The sequence below is a fragment of the Emericellopsis atlantica genome (assembly GCF_019669845.1).
Source record: "Emericellopsis atlantica unplaced genomic scaffold F5Z01scaffold_14, whole genome shotgun sequence".
Taxonomy (NCBI): domain Eukaryota; kingdom Fungi; phylum Ascomycota; class Sordariomycetes; order Hypocreales; family Bionectriaceae; genus Emericellopsis; species Emericellopsis atlantica.
Genome location: NW_025764716.1, coordinates 564,073 through 588,961, shown reverse-complemented (window position 1 = coordinate 588,961; position 24,889 = coordinate 564,073). Strand labels below are relative to the sequence as shown.

The window sequence follows — 24,889 nt, the reverse complement described above, 5'->3', positions numbered from 1 at the left end:
CTGCGCTGATTATGTCTTGGCTGGCGTACGTGCTCACAATCTGAAACTCAGGCGCGCGCATGCGAATGGTGTATGGGAGGGGCCAGTCTGTTGCTGAAGCCCTTGCTCGCAAAGAAAACTGACGTCCAAAATCCAGGGGGGGGTATCTTTCTAACCTTTTTTTCGCAATCTTGTGTAGGTAGATAAAAGTTGGCATATGAGCCATGACGAAAGAATTGCAAAAAGAAATCGTATAGTAAAAACAACACAACAGCCGCTCATTGTCCTCGAAGATGGAGATCTCACGATCACTCATCCACAAAGAAGCCTTCGTCATCAAAGTCCCCAGCTTGGGCATCCGAGTCGTATACAGCGGGGCGCATCATGGGCGGCGTGACCGGTGGCTCGTCACGCTGAAGCTGTGGTAACACTGCCTCAGGAGCAGGCATCTTTTCCGACTGGCGAACAGTCATCGATGTGCGACGTTCTTGGCCAGGTTGGCTGCCACTCCCGTGGGATGGATAACGACGTCCGGTGCTGCCAAAGGCTGTTGGCTGGGGCTTGCTAGCGACAAGAGGGCTTTGGCGAATACTCGAGGCCGGGGGCGTCATGAGTCCACCAAGGTGCAGGTTTGGGTGCTGGGGCCCAGGGCCAGCCTTTGACGGCGTGGCATTGCGAGAAGCCGCTGCCGAGTTGAGGCGAGCACGGCCGCTCATGCTGGTGAGGGACGAAGTGCTTCCCTTGCGCCAGCTACCCCATGCAGCTCCAATACTCTGAGCCACGCGGGGGGTCGCTGACTGGATGCTCTGCGCAAGGCTAGGGAGGTTGATAGCCGACGCTCCGTTCATCGCCCTCTCGCGCTCTTGCTCCTCCATCTGGAGACTGGCCTTGAGACGGATGGCGGCGTCCTTCACGCGGTTGCCGTCGACGTTCTCGGAGGAGAGTGCCATGATGATGTCTTGCAGGTCACCATGTCGGACAGCAAGGAGCTCACGCAACCAGCTGATCTCGTCATCCCGCTTCGAGATCTTGTTGGCGGCATCGGGGTCAGACTTTGCGACCGTTTGCTCAAGCTCCTCGATACGCTGCTCACGGGCTTGGAGCTGCTCCTGGAGAACCATGATGGACTCACGCAGAGCCTGGGGAGAGATCTTCTCGGGAACGCCAGACTGGGCAGAAATCGCAGCAGACTTTTGCTGGATTTCAGGGCTAGCAGGACCGCTGCGGGCATCGACACCAGCAGACTTGGCGGCGGCGGCGGCAGCAGCCGCTGCTTCCTTGGCAACTTCAAGTTTCTCTTCGAGGTGGGCGATGCGATCCTGGAAGTGCTCGATCCTAGAGGCAGAGAAGCTGAGACGCTCAAGCAGGCTTTGCTCGGTCTTGCTGTGCTCGTCCGCGGCAGTGCTACGTTGCTGCTCGTGGCGTGCCTGCAGGTCTTCCAGCTCATTCTGGTGGCTGGCACGGAGCTCGTCGAGCGCTGATGTCTTGGTGTTCTCAGACTCCTCGAGCATCATCTCGTGGTGGGCCTTGGCGTGATCGGCCTCAAGCTTGAAAGCTTCGAGCTGCTGGCGAAGCTTGTTGTTCTGCTCCTCGAGCTCTTCACGCACCATGTTGACCTGGTGGTTTGCAGCGTCGACTTCTGTCTGCATAGCCATGCGCGTCCTCTTGACCTCACTGGCGCCGGACTCACGAGCCTCTTCGTAGTCGCGGTCCGCTGCCAGCGCACGCTGCTCGAGCTTGTGATTCTCCGTGCGCAGTTCGCCCAGGAGAGTCTCAAGGCGCTCGCACTCCTTGATAGCACGCATGCCAGAACGTTCATTCATTTGCAAACGATCCATTTCCAGCTCGAGACGCTCACGCGTCTTGGCCTCGGCTTGTAGACGAGCATCGAGAACTTCCTGCCTGGCAAGCATGGACTGATCCTTCTTGATGCGGCGGGCATTCTCCTCGGCGATCTCGCGAGCGGCATTGCTCATGTCGTCCTGGAGAGACATGTACTTACCACGCCAACTCTCACGCAGACGTTCGTTCTCCTCCAATTGCGTGGTAATAGTATTGAGCGACTTCTGCAAGTGTTTGTTCTCCTCGACAGTGTGGGCAAGCTCACCAGCGTGGCGGCGAGCAGTCTCGTCCGAGCGCTCGGCCTCGGCGCGCCAGTGGTTGTTGTCTTGACGAACAGCACGAAGGTCAGCTTCAAGAGCGTTGACCTTGTTCGTCAGCTCAGCATGCGACTGAGTCGAGTTGGTCGAGTTGGCCTCCAACAGAGCCATCTTCATGTTCACCTTGCTGTTGGCCTTTTCCATGTTGCGGATGCGTTCGTCCTTCTCCGCGTTTGCCTCACGCAGGCGTTGTTCTTCCTCTGACGCGATGCGCAGCAGACGCTGGTTCTCAGACAAACGGTCCTCAGCAGAGCGACGATTTTCCACTTCCGCCTCGGTACGCTCCTCTTGATGACGAAGCTTCTCTTCCAAGTCACTGACCCTCTGGTCGAACACGCTCTTGTTGATGTTCTCAATTTCGATACGCGTCTCGGCATTCTGCAGTTGGCGTTGCAGATCGGTGGAAGTATCCTCGGCAGCTCTGCGGGCAGTGACCTCCTTCTCAACCTTGCTCTGCTCGTTGCTGAGCTGGTCTTCGAGATCCTCAACCTTACTTTGGAGTGCTTCCATCTTCTTGAACAGTTCAACGTCGGGATCAGCTGGCGGGGGCATTCTGCTCTGTACGGCATTCTCTATGAGGTTTTTAAGCTCATCGCCACCGAAGTCCGGCTTGGAGTTGGCAAGAACATGCTCCCGCATCTCAGTGATAACGGCGAGCAGGGCCGCGTTGCGGGCCTCCGAGTCATCTTCCGGCACAGCACGGGCCACGGTGGGCTGGGCTTGCTGGTGGGCTGTGAGGCTTTCCAAGACGGCGGCGCGGATTTGATCCATCTTACGGTCGCGACGGGGGCTCAATGAGCGACGCGGCGCAGGCTCGTCGTCTTCGTCATCGGCATCGCTCTGTCTGAGCTCTGCCGACATGCTCCTTCTGTCATGACGAGATGAAGTAGGACGGCCAGACTTGTAAGCCAAAGCATCCTGGATAGAGAAGAGTGCTTGCTCCAAGGGCTCGAGGCGCGAGGCCAGCAGATTCCCGACGACCTGGTTGACACGACCATCGAAGAACTGAGCGCGGCTCGCAAGCTTCTCGTGTTCGTCAGCAGAGAAGGCCTCCTCCCAGTCACTAGCCAAGGGACTTTGGGACTGCTCTGCTTCTTCGCCGACGGGCCAGCGCTGATCGACAGGATCCAGGAACGGATCTTCCAACTCGGGTGTCCGCAGCTTAGGCAGCTCCTGGTACTCGCGCGAAGCAAACTCAGTAGCATACTGCGAGTGAGGAGCAGGCGACTCGAGCTGGTGCGTCGGAGAATCGCGTGCCTCTGTAGCGGGCGCGGCCCTCTTGATCGAGTCGGTCGTCTTTTTAACTCCCAGCCTAGGGTCGTGAGCCATCTCCTCCATGATGGCATCGATCTCCTCAAAGGTCTGATCACCGTGCTCCTCAACGAGCGGCTCTTGCTCAACGGAGGGCAGGACTTCCTGCACGGGTTCAAGCTCAGGTGACGAGGCATCGGCAAAGCGGGAAGCCGCCAGGCCTTTGGGCTTGGGTGGTGGTGATGGCGACGCAAAACGAGAGGCACCAAGCCCAAGACTCTTACGCTTAGGTGTAGGAGACGCAGATCGCTTGTGTTGAGGTTCCTCGACAGCCTCTGCCGATGTCACAACCGAGGTGGCCGCCGCCGCTGGGGAAGCAAAACCTTCACCGGGAACGAAAGGATGTGCCGTAGCGGATAAGGAGGCACTGTGGCCAGATTCTTTGAAGAAAGAATCGTCACCAACGGGGCGGGCTTCGCTGAAGTTGCGCGCTTCGAATTGGGAATCGAACTCGAATGGCTTGTAGGTCTTGTCACCATCAGCGGCATCGACAGGCGATGACTCGGACGGCGCAGTAGTTGTCGCCTTGGTCTCAATGTGGTGATCAGTGCCAATGGATGACAAGGAGGTATCCGCGGGTGCGTTCTCAGGCTCTGGCTGGTCGTGCTCAGCTTCAGCTGCGGGTTCCTCGGCGATCTCATGGATGAGAACAGTATCGTCCCCGCCTTCGGGTGTATCCGACTCCTCAGCCTTGTTAGCCTCGCCCGATATCTGTTCACCTGTGGGCTCTTTCTCGGCTGGCTCCTGGGCTTCCTGGATTGTCGGTGTGCTGTCCTCAGGTTGGTTCGCAAAGAGGGGCACATCGTCGCCATCTGGTGCGCTGCTCTTGGCGCGCTTTGAGCGAGCATCATTAAGAGGACGGCCGTGCTCATCCTCATTGGCTAGATGTGCATCCTGACCTTCAGACGGGGGTGAAGAAGAGCGTCGGCTTGTTGGTCGAACGATAGGGATCGCTCTTGATCGCTTGGAAGATGCGTCCAGCTCGGCAGAGGAAATGCGGATGTTGCCAAAGATACTGGGACGAGAGCCATGGCCAACGTTCGAGGGCATGGGGCTGGTAACAGCTCGGAGGGGCGTGAACGCCGGAGCATCAGGCCTGAACTTCGGACCAGAGGAGGCGAAGCTGAACACATTCTGACCAGGTGCGAATGTATCGTTCTGTGCGCTGTCTGAGGTGTTGCCCGTGAAGGCAGGGATAGAAGACTCGCGCTCTTGGCGCGGCTGCACCTTGAGCTCCTCGGTCGCCACGTCCTTGACATCGGGAGCCTTTTCGACCTCGCTGATCTCACCCTCTTCCTTGGATTCGATGCTTGGAATGATGGGCTCTTCCGGCTTCGGCTTCTCGGGCTCAAAGGCGGCAGGTGGCTGGTATGGCTCTTGTATACCAGTATTGAGTACTGTCGGCTGGAAAGGCTGGCCTCCGAAGTTGAAAGATCCACTAGGAGTGAATGTCTTCTCGGGATTGAACTTGAACTCAGGAGCCTTGACATTCAGCTTAGACAGCGAAGGCTTGGTGCTGTGCGACACGCGCTGAGTTGTGCTGTCGACCCAAGGGTTGCTGACGGTGGAGGCGTTCTTCTGATGTCCCAACGATGCTGACATGTCGAAGTCTGGGTTAGGCGTGCCGAGGTTGCTCGGGTTCGTGTCGACCTCGTACGACTCATCGCCTCGTTGACTTTCAGGTATGCCATTCATAGGTGCGAATTGCTTCAAGTTGCCATGCTCGGCATTCTCGCTAAACGAATTGCCATCCTCATAGTAGTTGTTCTGCGTCAATGAGTGACCACGGCTATGCGGCCGGGGATGGTGCAAGACCATGGGCTTCCCAGGCTCATTGGCGAAATGCTCCGGAACAGGCTGGCCAGACTGCCTGCGGTTCTGCTGAGGGCTGTAATCCTCATGCTCAAGCTGGGTGCGGAACTGCTCTTCCAGATGATACTCTGCATCCTCAATCTCCGCTTGCACGCCGTCCTTGTTCACCTTACGTGCCTCAGGAGTCTTGGAGGGACTCTTGGAAACGCCCTCGTCGTCCTCACGCACCTCTTGCAACCTAGGCGAGGCTCGCATGGACTGTTGTTGCTGCAATTGCTGGTGAGGCAGCATAGGATATTGCAGTGACGCTTGCCTTTGGTGCAAATTGAATGCAGGACTGCCAGTCGGCTGCATACCGTCCACGCCAAAAGGTGATTGGGGCGACATCATACCATTGAGGTGAGCAAACGAGGGCGATTCGCTGCGGTCCATGCCCTGCACGCCTGGCCATTGACCTTGAGGATTAAACTGGTATGGTGATCCAGAAGGAGGGAAGGAGATGGACTGGCGTGGGTTGTATTTGCCTGGCTGGTGTCCGTAGGGTCCAGGTGAGGCAATGCCCGGGCTCTGAGCATTGAAGTGTTGGAAGGGGAACCCCATCGCAGACTGGTTGTGGTTGCTCGATGCCGAAGAAGCAGGCAGAGGCGGCGAAAATGGATTGAGAGGATATTGTGCGGAAGCCTGTCGACTCGGGTTGGTTATCGGCGGCGAAGGAGGCGCTGGGGGCTCCTCGTCAGGCATGGAAACACCCAGAGCGCGAAGCTTGGCTTCTCGTAGCTCATTCTCGTAGGTTTTCCAGGCTGTTGCCGTTAGTAAGAATCCCGTTGTCGAGAGCAAGACAAAACTTACCGTTCAGGTCTGGGAGCTGAACCTGGTACTGCTTCTGAGATCGCTCGTGGATGAGGTCTTCAGCCTGAGGCCAGTCCCCTCGACTTTGCGAGTCATCTGTCCCAGGGGGCTGATATCCTTCCACCAAGAGATCGAACCCGTCTGTGCGGTAGCCGAGTTCTCTCCATGAAGCGAACATCTTTTCAATCTCGTTTTGGCGCAGTGGTCTTGGAGCTTTGCCCGGCTGTCCCCTCTCCTCGTCCCGAGGTAGCAGGACCAGAATGTTCTTGCCATTCCAAGGAATCTTCTTCTTGATCCGGGGCGTCGATTTAGGTTCCTTCGGTAACGGCTTGTCCACCTTCCGAGTGGGTGTGGCAGGCAATTTCGCTTCGTCATTGCTTTCTCTCGCGGGAGTTCCTGACCTTGGGATTTCGTTCTGGGCCGAGGCAGCCTCCTGTGTCTCTCCGACAGGTGCCTCGGGCATGGCTGCTGTTTCTGGGGTAGCCATGGCGATGACTTTGCGCGTTCGTGGACTGGGTTTCAGTGTCTCGATGCTGGACGCGCCGCGATTACGTCTGCTAATGCGTCGAGCAGCTTCTTTCAATGCCGGATCAGCCTTTGGCGTGCGGTTTTGGTCTTGCTCTTGTTTCCAGTCCTTTTCCGAGCCGCTCAATGAAGAGTGCTCACTTTCACTTCCGTCGCTGAACCAGAGTCGAGGTTCAACGTCGTTTACACCGGACGTGTGCGTGCGGATCCAATCTTCTGTCAACCCTCGCGCTTGTGTTTGCCTTCGTACGCGATTAGCGAGGACCGCAGCTGCAGCGCTGATAGACGAGTTGGGATCGGCGTCGTGGTGTGCGTCGTCACCCTCGAAAAGCTCGGGTGCAGGTCGCAGAAACGGTGTGTCGATAGCCAATTGATGGAGAGGCGAGTCGTCGGAGCCGTCGTCGCTGTCGAGGCTGTCCGGCTGAAGATTGTGGTCGGAGCTAGGGTAAGGTGAGCCCCAGCTGGCCGTGCCAAAGTAGTTCTCGTCGTCAGCTGCACCCTCTGGCGTTCTCAGCAGCTCCTGAGCCCGCGCTGGCAGTGATGGTGCTGGCAGAGGCGGTAGAGCAGGCGACGAGTGAACGTCGTCTTGTCCGTCGGCAGTAGACGCGTCCGACAGAGCAGGTGAGCCAGCGCCGTCCCGTGCAGTAGCACCAGGCGGGTTGGTGGTGGGCGATCCAGGGGGCGACGTCGTAACGGGTCAAGTCGAGACACAACGCAGACGAAGTGGCAATCGTCTGCAGCTGAAGTCTCGGATCGTGCGTCCTCTAGAGTCGTTCGGGCGAGCTCTCCGGTCGTTTTGGAGAGACGCTGCGAGTTGCCGTACGGGTAAAGGGAAGGTTGTTGTTGAACGCGACGCGTGCCTCCGTGTCCTTCACCTCTTAGCTTGGCGGGCGACTTTTCCCCGTTGCTTTAATTTCAAGTATGGAGATAGGGGTCGCGGGCCAGGGTGCACGTCGAATTCTCGTCCTGTCGTGACTCGGAAGACTCGTCGCAGCGTCGGATCGACCAAGTAGCTCGTAAAAGACAAAGAGAATAGAGAAGCGACACTGATTAGTGAAGCCGGGGAACTGCACAGCTATTGCAAAACGAGGAAGACATCGATTCGCGCAGCTGGTCGGGTTCCACAGTCGCTGACGGGCTTAGAGCAACTGCTGGTTCACCAATGACACGAACAAGCGTCGCTGGAAATATTCGTCTCCCGATGATGGCTGGACGAGAGGATGGGAGACTTTTCCAGATTAAGAGGATGGAAGGAGGAAGGAAGGAAGAGAGAGATTGACAGGATGAGAGGTAACAGCAGGAGCAACGCCAAGCATGGGAGGATATGGCTGGGCTACAGCTTCACATTGGACGCTGGCAGGCACGACGGGCCAAATTTTTGGGCAGGTCACGTCTCCTTTCCCGGGGCTAAGGGGGACTTTGGGTGCTGCAGGCGGCTGGCATCGCTGGAGAAGTCCGCTGATGCACTGATGGGCGGCATCGAGTCCCATCATTTCACCCACGGGTCCAATCTGCGTGCGAGGTTGTGCCAGGGTGTCGCGCAGGGGTCTGTAGTGGAGAGTACTTGAGGTTGGGTGTGGGACGCTGCGGAGGCCAAGTACCTATCGCAGTACAAGACGCGCTCCGGTGGTAATTCTCGCGCAATGCGTTGGCAATGAATCAATGAACCCACTGAAAATGGGACCCTTCATCAACACGTTGCTCAACTGCATGTGAAGTGGCGTCACTTGGTCGGACGTGAACACAATAGTGAAAACGGAATCAACTTAGCGCTGCCCGTATGGACATGAAGAGACGAGATGATAGTAATCGTGATGGTTGCTGCCATGACACGAAGCTCAAGTACGTCACAACCATCCTCAAAGAAAAAAAAGAGGCCCTTCCGCCACACCCAGATCCTCGGCTCGGGCCTGGCGCAAACCCAACCTCCATTCCCGTTGTTGGCGCATTCCAGAACGGCACACAGCTCTCGGCAAGGTACACTATAGATACTCAGTTGACAGTAGACTTTGAGCAAGAGATGCGAGTCCAAGAGTTTGACCAGAATCGCAGCATTTGTTCTGCTTCACCTTATGCAAGGAAATCGGACGCCAGCGAACCGTCCAGGCAGCATGTGGCACGGATAGCGTGGTGTGGGCGAACAATGTCCAAAAAGGGCGGTCAGGCTTCGCCGCCGAGGGGCGGCCCGCACCAGCCTACCGTGAGAACCGACGAAGCAGAGCTGCTTTTGATACCAAACTGGAGCAAGCAATGCTGTAATTGGCAGGACACTCGAGCTTTGCTTCTCAACGCGGATTCGCTTGCATTCTGTCGAGCATGATGGTTCCAAGGGCGGCGTACGCATTAGCGTTACGAAATTGTGTTCTGCGAGCGTCTGCGTTGAATGACTCGCGATCATGACGACCATGGTGATAGCTTGAAGCCTATGGGGCATGCATGTCTTGATCGAAAGGAGCGACGCAAGATAGACTGCCAGTGTCGAGTAAATTGGACCGACGACACTTGTCAAACCTTCGAGTCGACTACTAGTTGCAGGGTAGGCATTCACAGAGGCATGTGAGCAGTTTCGACCAGACAACCAACCGATCCTCGAGTGGTGGCACGATAGCTCACATCATTGCTCCTTGTCGCTCGGGGAAGGGAAAAGAAACAAGCACAGAGATGTCTGACGAAGCAGCCCGGGCCGCCCTCACATATACTCGTTGGCTAACAGCTGAGTGAGCTTCAAATATGCTGATATTAAAGTAAATGTCTAATCTGATACCATGGACAAAACCCACGTACAAAGCATCGCTATGCAATTCTGGCAAATTCTTCATCTCCAGATCAGAAATCGTACGGGTAAAACAACATAAATAAAAAAAAAACCGGAGGCTTTGCACTCATCATCCTTCCCTCCTTCCACGCCCGCATGCCCACCACTTTTTAAAAGTTGGACGACGCGTTCACCGGCTGCGTGGGCGCGTGGTACCCCTCCAGCGTACTCTGGAACGGACTCTGCCCTGTGCTAGTCATCGTGCCCGACGCCGTGTGGCCGCCCGAGGTGCTGGGGGGTTCGCCCTTGTCGACCTGGGTGTAGCCGCCATTGTACTCGCCCATGAGGCCGGCGTCTTCCTCGGCCGCCCTTTTGCGGGCGCGGATGCGCCATGCGACGACGCCCAGGGCGCCGAGGAGGATGGCGCCGCCGACGCCGACGACGACACCAATGACAATGTTGCGGGTGTTGGTGGACATGCCGCTGCCAGTGCTCTTGTCCTCGCCGCTGCGCGGGTCGGGCGTGCTGGTGGTGATGGTGGAGGACGTCAGGGTCTCCTTGGAGCCGTCGGAGTTGGTGCGGGTCACGGTCTCGATGGCGGTGGAGACGACGGGTTCTTCGGTGGTTGTGGTCTTGTCTTTCCCATTGTCTTTGGTGCTCTCGGCAGTAGAGGTAGGCTCCGCATCTTTCGTGGTTGTAGAGGCAGGGGTATCCTCCGAGGTTGTGGTGGGTTTGGCCTCGGACGTGCTTTCGTCCTGAGATGAGGTGGTTTTCTCGGGCGTTTCCTCCTGGGTGGTTGTGGTCGTTGTGGCTACATTCTCTGAAGTGGTGGTGGTATCTTCTTCTTTTGTCGTGTTTGTAGTTTCAGGGGTTCCTTCACTCGTGGTGGTCTCTGCAGCAGGTGAGCTGGTGGGCGTGCTGTCGCCGCCACTGTCCGAGCTACCATCGCCGCTGCCGGGTGTGGGAAGAGAAGTGTCGTCGTCCGTGTTGCCGCTGCTGTCCTGACGCTCTTGCAGACCGTACTTGTCGTAGCGGACAGCGTGACGGGAGTTGGCTTGGGCGACGGCGAGGAAGCCCAATGCCACTAGGAGCAGCTTGAACATTCGAGTCGCGTACATTTTGGCGCTTGTGTTGCTGCGTAGCTGGATCGAACGAAGTTGGAGAGATCGTAGGTTTGCCCGACGGGCTTTGAGGGCGTGTGAAACGTCTCCTCCGTTTCAGGTCAGGTGATGGATGACTGGATATTGAGCTCGCTTTCTGTCGCCCAGCCTGGGTGATAGGCTAAGGGGTTCGAAGTTGGGAGCCGTGACGCGCGTCCAAGGTAGAGAAGACAACGAAAGTAGGGACTAGTTAAGAGAAAGAGAGGCTAGGATCGTGTGTAATCAGGGACAGCTATGACACAAGCGAGAGTGAAAGAAGATTGAGCGAGCGCAGGACAAGGAGATGGATGGAGAGAAGGAAAATGACGGCCCGAGCCTGACTGAGGGCAGCGTGACAGATGGAGACAGACAAAAAGCTCGTATCCATCAAGTTCTGGAGCTGACGCAGGCCCACCAAAAGGCTGCACAGGCCAGTTGAGGCTAGCACGCCCCGTTTTTAGGGTCGCAGTGACACAAAAAACGGAGCTCAACACCAGGCATAATGTTGCGCTGACGCTGACGGTATGTTTATTACAGCAGCATAATTCCTACGTGCATGTCTCAGAGCGCACCTAAATCGTAGCCAGAACTAATGCATTGGTGTTCTCAGTGTCATGCGTTATCAAGGCTGCGACAGGCACAGCCACTGCATGGATGGATGGGTGGACTGAGGCGCATGTCACGATGTCATGGTCCACCATGGAGTTCGTTCTCCTGAACATCATTGCATGAATGAGGCATGCTGATCCATGGCCAGAAATCCCCCCTTGGCCTGCGTAATAGTCTCCCCAGAGTCCCAGACATCGAGTTGTCCCTTTTTCATTGTGAGAATGCACTTTTCGATATCTAACATGTGGCCGGCAGCTAGTCGCGCACCGTCGGCACTCCATGCATTCCAGTGGACAACGCACATGTTTCCTGAAATAGCACCCTCGACCCCCAACCAGGCTTCCCAAACGTTCCAAAGGCCGTGAGAATCAATGGCTGTGGACTCGAAGCAGAAAATCTATTCGAGTTGCTTCATCATCGGAGGATTGTGCAAACAAGGTTAAGCTTAGGGGCAATCTGATAATCTTCAAAAGACCCGAGATCGAACTACAGTTTGGCACTAATGAGCAATTACGCAACTCTCCGCCAGGCGTCGCGTCGTGAAGTGGAGGGCACTGTAGCCGGGAGTGGCTGTGCTGTGCTGGCAGCCGCCGCTATACGTGCGACAAGTGTGCCACACCACATATCATATAAAAGAACGCAATATGGCACCTCTGTTCCAGGGCACTGTGTCCTCGAGGCTTAACTTGTAATGTATGATAATGCAACGCATGGTCATGGCCCGACCACGCGGGCTACGTAGCAAAACTAAAACCCAAGAAATAACTCTCTCTCCACGTAAGCATCAAAATGATGCACCCGCCAATGATCCTGTATCTGATCGTCTATGTGCATGTGCCAGCCTGCAAAAAAAAATTCGTGTTCGTCGTTAGAAGAGATGAAAGTGAAAACAGCCAAGGAGATGGAAGAATATCGCCTAGTCGTGCGAGAAACACAGAAAGACAGCGACCGCAAGTGACAGTGTGCTGTACGGACGGTAACAATCCAAGTAGTATGTGTGAAGTATGTCGATGAAGGTACAAGAGCGAAGACAACGCTGTCAGAGATGGGCAGGTTTCTGCGGACGATGCTTATGCTGGTACGCCTCTGTGCAGTGGCTGGCTATGAGTGTGGGGTGCACGCCCAGGGAGGCCCTTCACTCCAGGCCGGTGGAATGATGGCATTTGCCGCGCGGGTACAGGTCGCTGCTGTAGCTGTTGCTGTTCCTCCAGACGGGGCGACAAGAGTGGGCTCAGTGGTTGGCCCGAGGACCGTCTGTAGCCTTGCGGCACATGATAGTCGAGCCGCGCTCGGGGATCCTCGAAGTGAGACGCAGGGAGGATGGGGTACCCGCGTAGGGACTGCACTAGGACCAGGTCACAGTCTGGCCCACGAGGATCATGCTGAGAAGGCCATGGGGCGTACGATGGCGGCGGCGGCCGTCCCGACTTTGGCCTGCGCTTCTTCTTCGAACCGCGCGTGCGTATGCTGATAGGGGGCGGAGTCTTGGGCTGCTTCTGCGAATAACAGCTGACAGAACCAGGGCTGGCAGGTTCCGAGACAGTCTCAAGGAAGTCGGGCGCTGAAGACATGGTGCGGAGACGGGGATAGGCGTGGGGAGCATGAGCTTCTGGCGTCTTGGTTCTCGTGTGCGCTCTCCGCGGCGGTTTCGAGGGCACATGGGCAGGAGGCAGTGGCGCAAACGCCGCATCAAAGGCACTGTCGCCAGCGCTCCGACGTATGTTATCAATGCTGGACGCCTGTGCCTCGTACCCGAGGACGTAGTCTGGGAGGAAGTCGTCGTCGTCGTCGTCATGATCGGTCTGAGGTCTCACTTTTCGAAGAATAGATTTGCGATTGCCCATGGACCGACTTGAAGGCACAGATGGCGTGCGGTCAAGGTTGCGGTGTTGCGTAGTACTTTCCGAACCGAGAGACTTTTGTGGTCGGTGGAATCCGCGATGAGTCGCGGCATGTGGCGAACGCTCTCTGACTTCACGGCTCTCGACAACAACTTCTTTCGGCATCTGTGGGGTAGCTTTGAGGGAGAACCTCGCTGCGGAAGCCTCAAAATTGCGACTGTGCTCTTCGACTTTGGCACCGGCGTCCGAAGGCATGGATGGTATTCTTTCCAGGCTGTGTTGATCACCAGCGGCGATATTCGGGAGACTGCGGCGGCGGGCAGAGTTGACAAGCTTGGTGATTGTCTTTGCCTTGGTCTCCTCAGCGTCCAGCACCGTAGTCGGTTCGACCTTTACCTCTGTCTCCAAAGGTTCCTGACGGAAGCGGACTTCCGGCGATGAAGATCCCCGAGAGTGCCCGAGCTTGGTGCGGGATTCTTTTGCTTTCCTAGCCTTGAAAGAGCCTATGAAGCTACCGGTCCTCGAAATAGGCTTGGTCTGTGATTCTTCTTCTTCAGGCGCGACAATGGAAGGCTCATGCCCTGCTTCGGTACTAGGAAACTGTGCTGTCGAAGGTTGGTAGGGCGAGTGGTGTTGCAAGGTCGGGCGCTTCTCCAGCACCTGAGGCTGTTCCTGCGCCGCGTTTTGCTGCGCCTGCGCCTGTTTCGCCTGTTGCTGCTGCTCCTTCTTCTTCTTTCTCGACCCAAAGAACGATTTCAAAGACAGACTCGATCCGTAGCCACTGTCTGCTTTCGATGGCGGGCCTGTCGAGCTCGAGAGCGAAGACTTGGAGCCAGCTCCACTGACAGGGCGGGCCTCCTCTTCAGTCGCCGCTGGCTGCTTCACCGGCGCCTTTGTGGATGTGCGCTTCATCTCCAAGGGGGCGTCATTATCCTCGTATGAAGAGGGCTGGGTGACCGGCGTGAGTAGACTGGCGTCGTTGCCCTTGGCTCCATCGCTTGGTTGCGAGAAGGGTGAATGATTCGATTCGCTTGTCGAACTTGTAGACTGGCCAAAAGAGGCGACCAGCGGCGATATTGGCTTGGGGTGTTGGATTTCAGTAACCGGGGGATCATGATCCTGCGGCGCTGGCCCGAAGGGCGACGTTTCCAGCAGATTAATTTCATTCCTAGGGGTCAATCCGTCCCCAGGACTTGACACGGGCGTCCCATTCGTGACCCGCAACGAGCCGAACCTAATCGCACCCAGCGACTTGTAGTCGTTCTCCGATGGTGTGGCCACACGGTCGGGTGTGCCACAAGGGGGGCTGGGTAGCATGGAGTGCGGTCGGACCGTCGGCGGCTTCTCGAACGAATTGCGTCGTGACGGAAGGCTTTTTCGGTGACTCCGTTTCCTGGACATGGGAGGCTCTTCAACCTGCGGCTCAGCTTCGGACCGTGTTGCGACCCCAGGCGTCAGAATCGCTGAGCGACGACGCACGGGAGCGTAGAGCGAGACCTCGGGCTGTGAGCGACCTAGCAGGGCATTCATGGCCTGCTGGTTCGACCCGATCGTGGGCAGCGCCTCGGGAACATCTGGCTGACTAGTGACGGGCGATGCCACCTTCGCGTTGTCCGGGGTCCGACATAGGCGGTACTGGTTGAGTGGTGTCAAATCGTAGGTGCTCGCCCGGCGATCGAGACGGAGCTGCTCAAAGGACGTAACGGATGTCAATGGGCTGGTAGGAGCTTTATGCACCACCGATTTGGGCCTCTCGATGCCATGGAATGTTTTGGATGGCATCAACCCCGTGCTCTGACGTCGAGTGACCCTCTCCGGCTGGACTGTCGAAGAACGGAATAAACCAGTCCGTCTGCTCTCTTCGCCATTTGTCACCAGCTCAGCGTCTTCGATGATTGTTTCATTGACCCCTCCAATCATCGGCTCTTGCGCCTCGGCAGGCGGCGCGCCTGCTACGAGGTACGAATTGGAGAATCGTCCGATAGCTGGGGTTGATGCACTGGCGGGATGGGGATGATGGCCGGTCGTGGATTGCAGGGCGCCTGTCGACGATGCAGTGTGGTTGCCCACGCGAGGTTTGGAGAGCTTCTGGGGCGCTCGACGGGGCTGTGCCTCAGTCGAGGGTTGATTGCCCATTGTAGGGAGGAGCGTAGTATTATTATATCGATGTATTGCGGTAGTGAAGATGGATGGTTAATGGTGGCTCGCTAGGCGAGTTTGGCAGTGCTGTGTTGCCTACTCCATGTCTCAGTAGTCGCTAGAGGAATCCATTCTCCACCCAGACAATAAATGTGTTAAAAAAAATATAAGAAAAGGTATACGAGTACAACCTCGTAGTCGTCAACGAATGTAAGGGAACAAACGAGTGTGTAAGGTAAGGTAAGCAGCGAAAGAAGAAAGCAAGGTAAACGGTATGGTTGATAGATGGGGGAGGGAAAAGCGACAGATGGTGCAGAAAATGGACGCGCGCGATTGGGTTCAGTTAGCTCGACAGCAGAACAAGGCGGCAGGAGGGAAAAAGATGGGGATTGTGTGACATTCGCATTGGACGATTGGCTCCTGCCCGTTGAAACGGGCCAAAAACTTGGAATGCCAAATGCTGCGGCCCTTATCGCGCGGCTGCTATTCTCCGGAATGCATTTGCAATTTCATGTTTTTAGCGTTCATGTATCCGTACTATTTGATGTATCAACTACTAGCTGTTCCCGTCTCTCGACATTGATCGAACAAGTCTTGCAAAGTTCACGTACATGTACGATATGACCCTACCAGATGCAGAAGATGAAGATCGACCACGGTGATCTCATCAGGGGCAGGCTGTCTGTGACTGGCACTCTTGGACCTTGCTGATGCACTGGCCTTCTAGCTCCGCAACGTCAGAGCAACGCAATTCTCTACGAAACGAACGACACATCATCGGCGACCGCAATTTAACCAGATCGTCTGTAGCAAAGGCCTCCGACATCATTGCATCCGTGGGCCGTGATATCCTGCCCCGCCATATTATCCCCGTTTCACTTCCACATGCAGCGCCTCCAGTCGCCTTGGCTGCACGATGGCACAGGGGTTCTTCACTGGCAATTCGCAACGCCGGGCGACGAGCAATGTACAATTGCGGGTGAGCGCTGTGACTGGTTGGCGTTGCAAGAACACTGAACTTTCGGAGTGATTGATCCTCACGCCCGCGTATTCGGATTTGATTCATACGTCGCGTTCGCATCTCGTACGGACGGACACTTGTCGATGTTTGAATCAAATCGCGGTGGAGATTCATGCCTTAGTGCAAGTGCATGTCTTGCACAAGGTAAGTCAGCATTGCTTGGCGTCATTAGAGACTGTACAGTAGACAAACGCCTCGACGTCATTTTGATATTTGGACGCTTTCTTGGCTTCGATAAAATGACCCAAGCCCGAATTAATTATACTATCCAGAAATGAAATGACAACTCTCCACTATTATGTCCTGTACTAGTATGAAGTGGGAGCATGGAGGCCGAACAGAACGATAGTACGGAGTATGGATGGTTCGGTCAAAGATCAAAGTCATGTAACACTCGCCATCTCTTTCTATTATGAGGTGCTCGTGCAATTGTCGTACAAGTAGTACTGAAACTTCGATCACTCTCCAATAACATACTGACATCCATTGTCGCCAACCCAGACCTCATGCACTCGTCCCGCTTCAACGTCGACCCTATCTCCCACCCCATACTTGACCTTCTCCCGGCTCTCCTCTCTCGGGTACCACAGCGTCAGCTCCCCCTCGACGATGAGATGCGTCGTCAGGCCAGCATGCGAGTGTGGGGGATAATGCGCGTTTCTGGCGATGGTCAGCTATCTTGCTGTAGGGTAGGCCCATCGGCCAAGTGGTGGGTAGGCAGCTCCATGTGCTTACGGTCCATCTCGCCAGGTGAAGACGTGGTCAAAGCCCCAGGAACGGACTTGCTCCTCGTATTGATGTGTTGCTTTACCCATTGTGAGTTGATAGGTTCCTTCAGATGATGCATGCCGTGCCATGCCATCAGATGGATGAGGAGAATGCAATGCGTTCACGAATGAGTGACCTCATCCAAGCCGGGCGCCACACTTCATGTCTCCACTCTAATTATGCCGCCGCCCGTGACGGTCGCCCGACCGCCCCGACCCGTCCGTCTACGCGTGGTGTCGGCCCCTAGACTGTAATTAATTAATTAGCGAGTCATGGTCCGTCAGGGGCAGGGCTTCGTCGTGGAAGATCAGGGCAGACACCATGGAACTGATTTCAGCAATATCATCACCAACGAGTGTCCCCGGCATGAATAAGTTGGAAGCAGAGTTGATGGGAAAGCACCGGTTGGGCACGAGAGGACCGGGGTCAGGTTGAACGTCTCAACAGGGCCTGCGACGGATCAGGTCGAGCTCGCTTCATTGCGAGTAGAAACATTACTTGTGCCGTTTCGTTCATCAATAATTATCAGTACGTAGTATATCGTGATGGCGGGGCTCATGTGGCATCTGGAGAAACAACACTTCGCGCGGAACCCGGGTTCGCTGCCTGCAGGCGACTTCGCCACGATACGGCTGGAGGCATCAACAACAATTGAGGCAATGCACAGCCATACGCCCAGAGGCGGCACGCTCTTGGAGGGCGTCACAGCTCATGAGCGACGCTACAAGCTGTGTACGGAGAACACCGCAGACGTTTCGCGCTGTCCGAGGACAGGATTGGCTTCCCTTCAGTCTTCGTCGTGCTCGAGTCTGCTGCTCTCTGGCTGCCACTATCGCGACACTAATCATCTTTAGGGCTATGCTGCATGTTCCAGACCCCTGCCTTTGGGATGCAGACTGCAGTCAGCAATGCCCCCCGCGCCCCGTCAGCGCAGGTTTGCGAAAGAAATAGAGGCGTCCGTCGCCCGGTGGTTATCTTTGGAAGCCTCTCTCCTGTTGCCCAGCTTTTTGGACGTCATTGAGCAACGCCCGAGTCTTCGCTGGGGTCCTTGGATGTTGGCAAGCAGCACATGTCCAGGGCGTCAAAGAGGAGCACTCCAGCAGTCCATGTGGCCTCTGCCGTGTGGATGCCCCTGTCATCAGCGAGCCACTCAACAAGTTGGAGTCTGGACGCTTGGTTGCCCCGTCTTCGCCTGCAGCCTTACCCGTGGGGCGGGCGAGCGCGCGCAGTCAACGATCAACCCCGTTCGAGACTTGGCGGACTTGAGCTGACAATTAACTGCCCATCCATCGCCTCCGCTCGCTCGTCGTCTTCTCCCATTACCGTGTCTTGCGATTTGATTCCGACCCAATCGATTTGACAGTTCTTTCACTTTAACTGAGAATTGCTGCCCGAATACTCAATCGCTGCCAGTCCGCGCTTCGTGTGCGGCTAGACGGGGCGCCCTCGATGCCGCCGACCCAGCGAGAGCTGGATTGACATTCTCTACTGCGATCCGAGACGACCTCGGTCCCTCAAGCCCGCCATGTCACTGAGCTGCGGTATCCTGAGCCGTTTCCGCTCCAGAGATGACTCGAAAGACGGCGCGCAGCGATCCTCGCGCCTCCGCGGCCGCGTGCGCACCATGTCCATCTTTGGCCACACCAGAGGCCCTTCGCGCGATACCTTGGGCAACATGGTCAAATTCACCGCCTTCCCCTCCCCGAAGCCCGACGCGTGGAAGAAACCGACGTTAGCCAAGGACTTTTCGACTGTGAGCTCTTGCTTCAAGGACCCGACACGGACGGCGGAGATGAGCACGGACATGCAAAAGGTCCTTGACAACGTGTACGCGGATCTCAAGGGCGACGATGCGGAGCTGTCGAAGACCAAGTTCGAGGCGTTCTTGAGGAATATTCAAGGCGAGACCGCGGTGTCTGTCGAGCAAAGGGAAACCTTTGACAAGGGCGCCTTCATCTACACCTGGACGACGCTCTACTCCCGCGCTGTACGAGCATTGCCGCCCAAGGACCTCTCAAAGCCTCTGACCAACTACTTCATCAACAGCAGCCACAACACCTACCTTGACGGACACCAAATGGTGGGGTCTAAGAGCTCGCCTGATGCGTACCGCAATGTGAGCCTCACTCGCCATCATCGGATTTAGCAAGAGAAGATGCTGATATAATCGCAGGTCCTGAAGAATGGTTGTCGCTGCATCGAGATTGACGTCTGGAACGGCGACGCCGCCGTGATACCCACGAGCTCGAGGCCCGATAAGCTCGGCCATCAGCGAGGGTTATCCGGCATCTCAGGCAGCTCCTTGCCATTCGTCGCCAATGCCTTCCACGACACCGTCAACGACACATACAACCATCTCATTGGCGAGAAACCGATCGGTCATTCCCGCAGTGCGAGTTCGACCACTCAAGCGGTCAACCAGAGCGAGGACGTTTCACCAGGGACGAGTACTCTTTTCGCGCCCGACGCCAAGACCTCCATGGACAAGCTTGACGTCCAGAGACCCTCCTCGTCGAGACCACCCAGAGGCGAGCCCATTGTGACACACGGCTGGACGTTGACGGCGGCCTGTGGCTTCCGTGAGGTATGCGCTGCTGTCATGGACTCGGCCTTTGTCAACAACGACCTTCCCGTCCTCGTCAGCCTCGAAGTCCACGCCGACCACGACCAGCAAGAGATCATGGTCCAGATCATGAAAGAGGAATGGGGCGATGCGCTGATCTCCGAGGCTTTGCCCGGCTGCGACCCCAAGTTTCGGCTCCCTCAGCTCGCGGACTTGCGCAACAAGATTCTGGTCAAGGTCAAGAAGGCCCCCAGCAAGATGGTGAAATCCAACACAATTGACGTCCCACCCACGTCCTCGGCCATTGATGACACCACGGACTCGGAAGACGAGAAACCTCGACCCAAGCTGAACAAAGCGTCCGCATCAGACCCCACGGGCGAGGTCACCACCAGGCCAGAGGTCAAGGAGCCCGCCTTTCTCATATGCCAGTCTCTCGGCGACCTCGCCGTCTACACACGAAGCGAGAAGTTCTGCAGCTTCGACACCCCCGAGGCCAAGAAGCCACCCCACATCTTCTCCATCAGCGAGAACAAGATCCTCGACCTCAACGAGAGGTATCATCGCGAAATGTTCAAACACAACAAGGGCTTCTTTATGCGTGCCTACCCGGCCGGTCGGCGCATCGCCAGCACGAACCCCGACCCCTCGCTCTTCTGGCGCAAGGGTGTCCAGATGGTCGCCATGAATTGGCAATGCTTCGACGAGGGCATGATGCTCAACGAGGGCATGTTCGCCAACGAGCAGGGCTGGGTGCTCAAGCCACCCGGCTACCGCAGCTCCGATAAGGCGGTCGAAACGCAACACGATGCCGCGCCCGGCAGCATCCTGGACCTGACCGTCACTGTCTTTGGCGGCTTCAATGTGCCCACCGACGCCGTCGACGACGGCAATGGCCATGGCAGTGGCAACGACCTACATCCAGTGGTCAAAGCCGAGCTGCATGTCGAAAAGGCCGAGGACGACGGACAACGAGGCCAGACGCAGGGCTGTACCTACAAGCAAAAGACCCAGCCCGGGAAAACCAGCCATCCCGACTACGGCGTCAGCGGACAGAATCTCCGCTTCCTGGGAGTACCCAAGGTTGTCCCGGAGCTCAGTTTCTTGAGGTAAGTCGCCATTTTTCATTGTCTTACATATCTTTCCGCCTGGGGTTTCCGCGGACGTGGCCACATCCCCCGGCGAGATGCAGTCATTGCCGACTCCTGGGTTCCCGTGACGGTCGCACATGAGGCTATTGCCAGCCCAATCTGCGTTGTATCTGTGACTGCGGTGTGCCGATGTAGTCACTCGCTGTGCAACCCGGCTCTCTATCCGTGGTACCCCGACGATCCCGAATGTCAATCGGCACAGCAGATGACTAGTTTTCGTCAATCAGACGTGGCTGTTTCTGTTTCCACCCGAGAATCGGGTTGGGGGATCGGCGCAATGTTGCGCTTTGGAATATATTGGCTGACATCTTCTCGACAGACTGAAAATCGAAGACGATAGGCTCGTTGGCTCTTCCCTGCTCGCCTGGGCATGCATTCGGTTGGATCGTCTCCGCCAGGGCTATCGTTTCATCCAGCTTATGGATACTCGTGGGCATCCCGTTGATGGCGGGAAACTGTTGGTCAGGATTGTTAAGACCTTGCGATGACGGATCGCTTTATTTCGTGCTGCTTGTATATTCGCATTGGGACATAACAGGTCGGAACCCCCTGTCGCTATCATCATACCCGGGCAAAGGCGTTTGGTGTTTGGTGGGTGCTAGAGTAAGGTCGACGTATTGGGCCGTAGATATCGTAAGGCATCTATTGATTGACGTTTGAATTTGTTACAGCTGTGCATCGGGCGTGCTACTGTCCACCACAGCTGCCATTCACCGACGGACAGTGTGTTTGGTGGCTCTATCAAGGCCAATAATTCAAGCTCTGCTCGTTGCTCCCGACGGACATGGTGGCTTGCTATACCGCCAGTTTGGGCCATGGCGATTCTGTGCTACCGACGCCACGTTGTCGTACTTGTCATGTAGCACAGCATGGCGGATGCATGTGCCGTAGAGTTCTCCCTGGAACTTGTATGGACACCGCATTTTTGATGGTGGTATTGAATGCCATGGGCCATGGCTGGTGTCGGAAAGTGTTCGTACCAAAGACAAAGCATCCACAGGATACTCTAGAAGGTCCGTTCTGGAAGGCCTGATCTCATCTCGAGAAAAGAGACAAGATAGGGGACTCGCTGCAGGGCTTGCGTGCGCGCTTCGTGTGACCTCGCCAGTTAGTCAACAATAGGGGTGTTGGTGACTGCCCGCCGCGAGCGCACAGACAGAAACGCCCTACCCTCCACTCGACATCTGACGAGAGTGCACGCCAGACCTCATGGCTGTGCGCAGAATGTTTGATCTTTGTCTTGCTCTCGCAATGTGACAGGCTGGGATGTCAATCATAAAAGGCGCACGGTGACAGGTGCCAAGCCAATCAGCCGACCTACCCTCCCGATCCAAAGCCTGACCGGTGAACCGTATAGTTGGAACTTGTTGTCCCTCTTGGACGGGAAGTTTACGCGACCTGTCCCGTGAAATGAGGCGTCCGCAGCATCCCGATGCGTCGTACCGCTTTCTGTTTAGCGAGTGCTACCAAACGAGCGGAACGCGAACCTATTGGTGAGTTACTATTAGAGGAATCCAGCCAGGTTCTCCATCAGCTGTCACATATCCGTTCTCGCATCTTATGATAGCTGACTGGGCGCTATTGGCGCCTCTAGGACAGCGCTCGCGAGACGGACACGTACGAATAAAACCTCCGTCGCGGCGTGCGAACCAACGTGATGTGCGACATGCTGCAGATCATGCGGTACATTAGGCCTGGTCGATCGACGACGAGGGTCCCCAGCTTGTGGCTTGTTGAGACAAAGTGACAAGTCACGCCAACGACCTGTCACTTCACACCCCCTGCGCTGCCTGCGGTGACATGAGCAACGGCTCGTCGAGGTCCCTTGGGCCCCAAATTTCAGCCCAACACTCAGGTCAGTTATTTGACCGTCTCACACAGCGTCAAGCGGCCTGCCTGCAGGTTTGAGGTGAATTCGAAAGGTAACCTCTCCCGCTTCGACGGTCGTCCTCGCACCGCATGTGTGTGACTGGACGAGAACATGGCGTGATCGCGACAATACCCGGCCAGGACACAGCACCAGTGTTCTTATTGATTGGAGTAAAGATGATCAAGTCCGGTGCTTCCGTTTGTATGATAGCAGGAAAGCCGCACGGAACGGTACCTCGGATGTCGACGTTGGGGGGTGATCACGAAAACAAGTCGACATTGCGAGCCCCAACCCACCCGAGGGCTTGGCAGCGGTTGTCCGAGCGGATAATCCACCTTGGATGAGTGGTTAGATGATTATTCATCACTAGACGCAGAGGCAGCAACATCTTGAGAGCTGGCCTTGCTACCATGGTCGCGCCTGGTTGTTCGCGGACCTTGGCGCTCTGAGGAGACAGAGGTCCAGTCGTTGTTTGTCCTGCTGAGAGTGCAGTAATTGTAGTATTCCAATGCTGCTGACTCTAGTGACGGCGTGGGTCGAAAATGGAGGCAAGTTCTTGTGTGATGTGTGACAGTACAAAGTGACGGCGCCCAATCGAAGTTCTAGACTTGCAGGGGGGAACTGATCTACCTTATCATCTGATGGCTCAGGCCACTCCCACCAAGTTAGTGCGAGCTTCCATTGGACCTTTGTCAGAGCAAATCGCTGTATCTAAGGTAAGTATCTTACCACACTGTCTCTTTCCATTTCCAGTCAAGCAAAGAGGGCTGCCAATGTCTAAATGGCACCTGCGGTGATAAACACCCGCCAGAAGTGGAAGGCACCACATCCGTTCCAGCCTCACGGGACGGCACTGGCTGACAAGTGGGCTGCTCTTTCCCCCCACCGGACGTTTTGGAGACTGAATTGCGTCACGTCCAGATCTGATCAATTACCTTAAATTTTGGTACCAGGCATTGCAATACTTGACTGTTTGGTCGGCGAACATTGTCTTCTAGTCCCTACTAGGTACATGACTTATTATGGACCGACTCAATTTCCCATCTCTTCAGTTCGTGGCCTATCAGTGGCCGAATCAAGCGACAAACGAGATCTGTCAGATATCAGATTTGGCCCACCCCTGCTTGATTGACCTGGCCAGTGGGCACCGATCCATGCCCAAGGGTGCCATAGATGACAGACAGTCAGTCAACTCTGCCCTTCTTGTTGCTACGTCCGCATCGTCTCTGCTTCTGTTTTCCCTCTGCCCGCGTTTGATGCTCTCTGCCGACACCGATATGCGTTGTTCTCTCCACGGAAATCCGCTGGCACTGAGGTGTCATCTCGGCATACCCCAGGCGGTGGCGCACGTCCGCCTGCGCTTGTCAAACCGGCAGACAGGTCGCCCGCTCGCGTGGCCAGCGCACAATCACCACCGCTAAGCATCCGTACTACGCACTAGTGCCTCTCTGTCAGAGCGGTAGTGCGCGCGCTAGACGTTGGTGATGTCTGCCTCAGCTGAGACCATCTCCGGTTCGTCATGGACGCTGAGACTAGTGTCCCTTTGGGGCTCCGGTTCGTTCCCAATGGGGCGACACACGCAGGCCCACGCCCCAGAGTTCAGGAATGATCGCCGACGACACCTAACTGTATGAGGTAGCGAAGACGTGGATCATGTCATCTGGAAGTGTTTGCACCCTCTCTCATCAACGGAAGCAAAGCAAAGCCTTGGGACAGACGCCTATACTGGTGGCAGTTTGCTTCGTCCTGCTGGGCGTTGCGTTGACCGGTCGGTTCGTTTGACCGGTCCATGAAAGGCCATTTCCGCGCCAGCAAACATTCAGCGATATTTCTCTGGGAAGATCATTTATCACAAAACCGCTTACAGGAACGACGCAAACATTGAACAGCAATTCAAGCCGACCCCAGGCACCGCTCAACTCGCCAAGATCCACCCACACCCACTAGAGCACCAGTTTGCCCCAAGTTTGCGCCCATCTTTGCCGTATCAAAACATTCCCATCATTGCGCCCAGGGCGTTGCTCCCGCGCATCAAGCCGACTAGTAGATCCACGGCGCAAGTTCATCACGGCCACGGTGGGAACGGCTTTTAGTGGACTACGGCAAGACATTTACGCACACAAGCCAGGCTGCCCCAACAGCATGTCGTCGTGCCGTGTCTGAGATTAATCTGTTCCCGCTGGGTGAAGACAGAATGACTCCACCGTGGATGCTCACAGCTATGTTCTTTCAGCTGCGTGCTCTCCGATGAATCCGATCCACCGTGCTGGACGAGGCAGCTAGGCAATGGATTTCACCATGAACGGCGGTCAGCAAGCCTCGCACAACCGCGTTGTTTCAAGAGGGCAGTCGGCACGACGACGCTGGCGCAATTGGCCGTCGTGACAGGTTCACAGCA

The 24,889-nt window shown here is 56.2% G+C and overlaps 5 protein-coding genes across 5 annotated transcripts; 1 reads left to right on the top strand and 4 right to left on the bottom strand.

Annotated features, from left to right (window-relative positions):
• Positions 1 to 287: 287 nt before the first annotated feature.
• F5Z01DRAFT_743471 (myosin class II heavy chain) lies at positions 288 to 7,733 on the bottom strand (the record flags this gene model as incomplete). Its single annotated transcript, XM_046266898.1, has 22 exons — positions 288 to 1,200; positions 1,225 to 1,414; positions 1,442 to 1,562; positions 1,587 to 1,622; positions 1,650 to 1,675; positions 1,706 to 1,847; positions 1,875 to 1,950; positions 1,972 to 2,045; positions 2,070 to 2,123; positions 2,157 to 2,234; positions 2,262 to 2,338; positions 2,360 to 2,381; positions 2,406 to 2,438; positions 2,460 to 2,549; positions 2,574 to 2,606; positions 2,628 to 2,631; positions 2,659 to 2,710; positions 2,738 to 2,768; positions 2,790 to 4,042; positions 4,169 to 6,061; positions 6,111 to 7,220; positions 7,709 to 7,733. The coding sequence occupies 22 exons, from the start codon at positions 7,731 to 7,733 to the stop codon at positions 288 to 290; spliced, it is 6,333 nt and encodes a 2,110-aa protein (XP_046118107.1).
• Positions 7,734 to 9,353: 1,620 nt separating this feature from the next.
• F5Z01DRAFT_656214 (uncharacterized protein) lies at positions 9,354 to 10,921 on the bottom strand. The gene has a single exon (XM_046263559.1). The coding sequence runs from the start codon at positions 10,506 to 10,508 to the stop codon at positions 9,561 to 9,563; it is 948 nt and encodes a 315-aa protein (XP_046118106.1). The 5' UTR covers positions 10,509 to 10,921; the 3' UTR covers positions 9,354 to 9,560.
• Positions 10,922 to 12,048: 1,127 nt separating this feature from the next.
• F5Z01DRAFT_120659 (uncharacterized protein) lies at positions 12,049 to 15,421 on the bottom strand. The gene has a single exon (XM_046257480.1). The coding sequence runs from the start codon at positions 15,113 to 15,115 to the stop codon at positions 12,209 to 12,211; it is 2,907 nt and encodes a 968-aa protein (XP_046118105.1). The 5' UTR covers positions 15,116 to 15,421; the 3' UTR covers positions 12,049 to 12,208.
• A 1,176-nt stretch (positions 15,422 to 16,597) lies between these two features.
• F5Z01DRAFT_674496 (uncharacterized protein) lies at positions 16,598 to 16,954 on the bottom strand (the record flags this gene model as incomplete). Its single annotated transcript, XM_046265048.1, has 2 exons — positions 16,598 to 16,799; positions 16,875 to 16,954. The coding sequence occupies 2 exons, from the start codon at positions 16,952 to 16,954 to the stop codon at positions 16,598 to 16,600; spliced, it is 282 nt and encodes a 93-aa protein (XP_046118104.1).
• A 1,577-nt stretch (positions 16,955 to 18,531) lies between these two features.
• On the top strand, positions 18,532 to 21,109 carry F5Z01DRAFT_681664 (PLC-like phosphodiesterase; the record flags this gene model as incomplete). Its single annotated transcript, XM_046265714.1, has 3 exons — positions 18,532 to 19,023; positions 19,081 to 20,579; positions 20,941 to 21,109. The coding sequence occupies 3 exons, from the start codon at positions 18,532 to 18,534 to the stop codon at positions 21,107 to 21,109; spliced, it is 2,160 nt and encodes a 719-aa protein (XP_046118103.1).
• Between the last annotated feature and the right edge of the window lie 3,780 nt (positions 21,110 to 24,889).

Coding starts and splice junctions, on each gene's coding strand:
- F5Z01DRAFT_120659 (XM_046257480.1), bottom strand. CDS start 15,115: ATGGGCAATCAACCCTCGACTGAGGCACAGCCCCGTCGAGCGCCCCAG.
- F5Z01DRAFT_656214 (XM_046263559.1), bottom strand. CDS start 10,508: ATGTACGCGACTCGAATGTTCAAGCTGCTCCTAGTGGCATTGGGCTTC.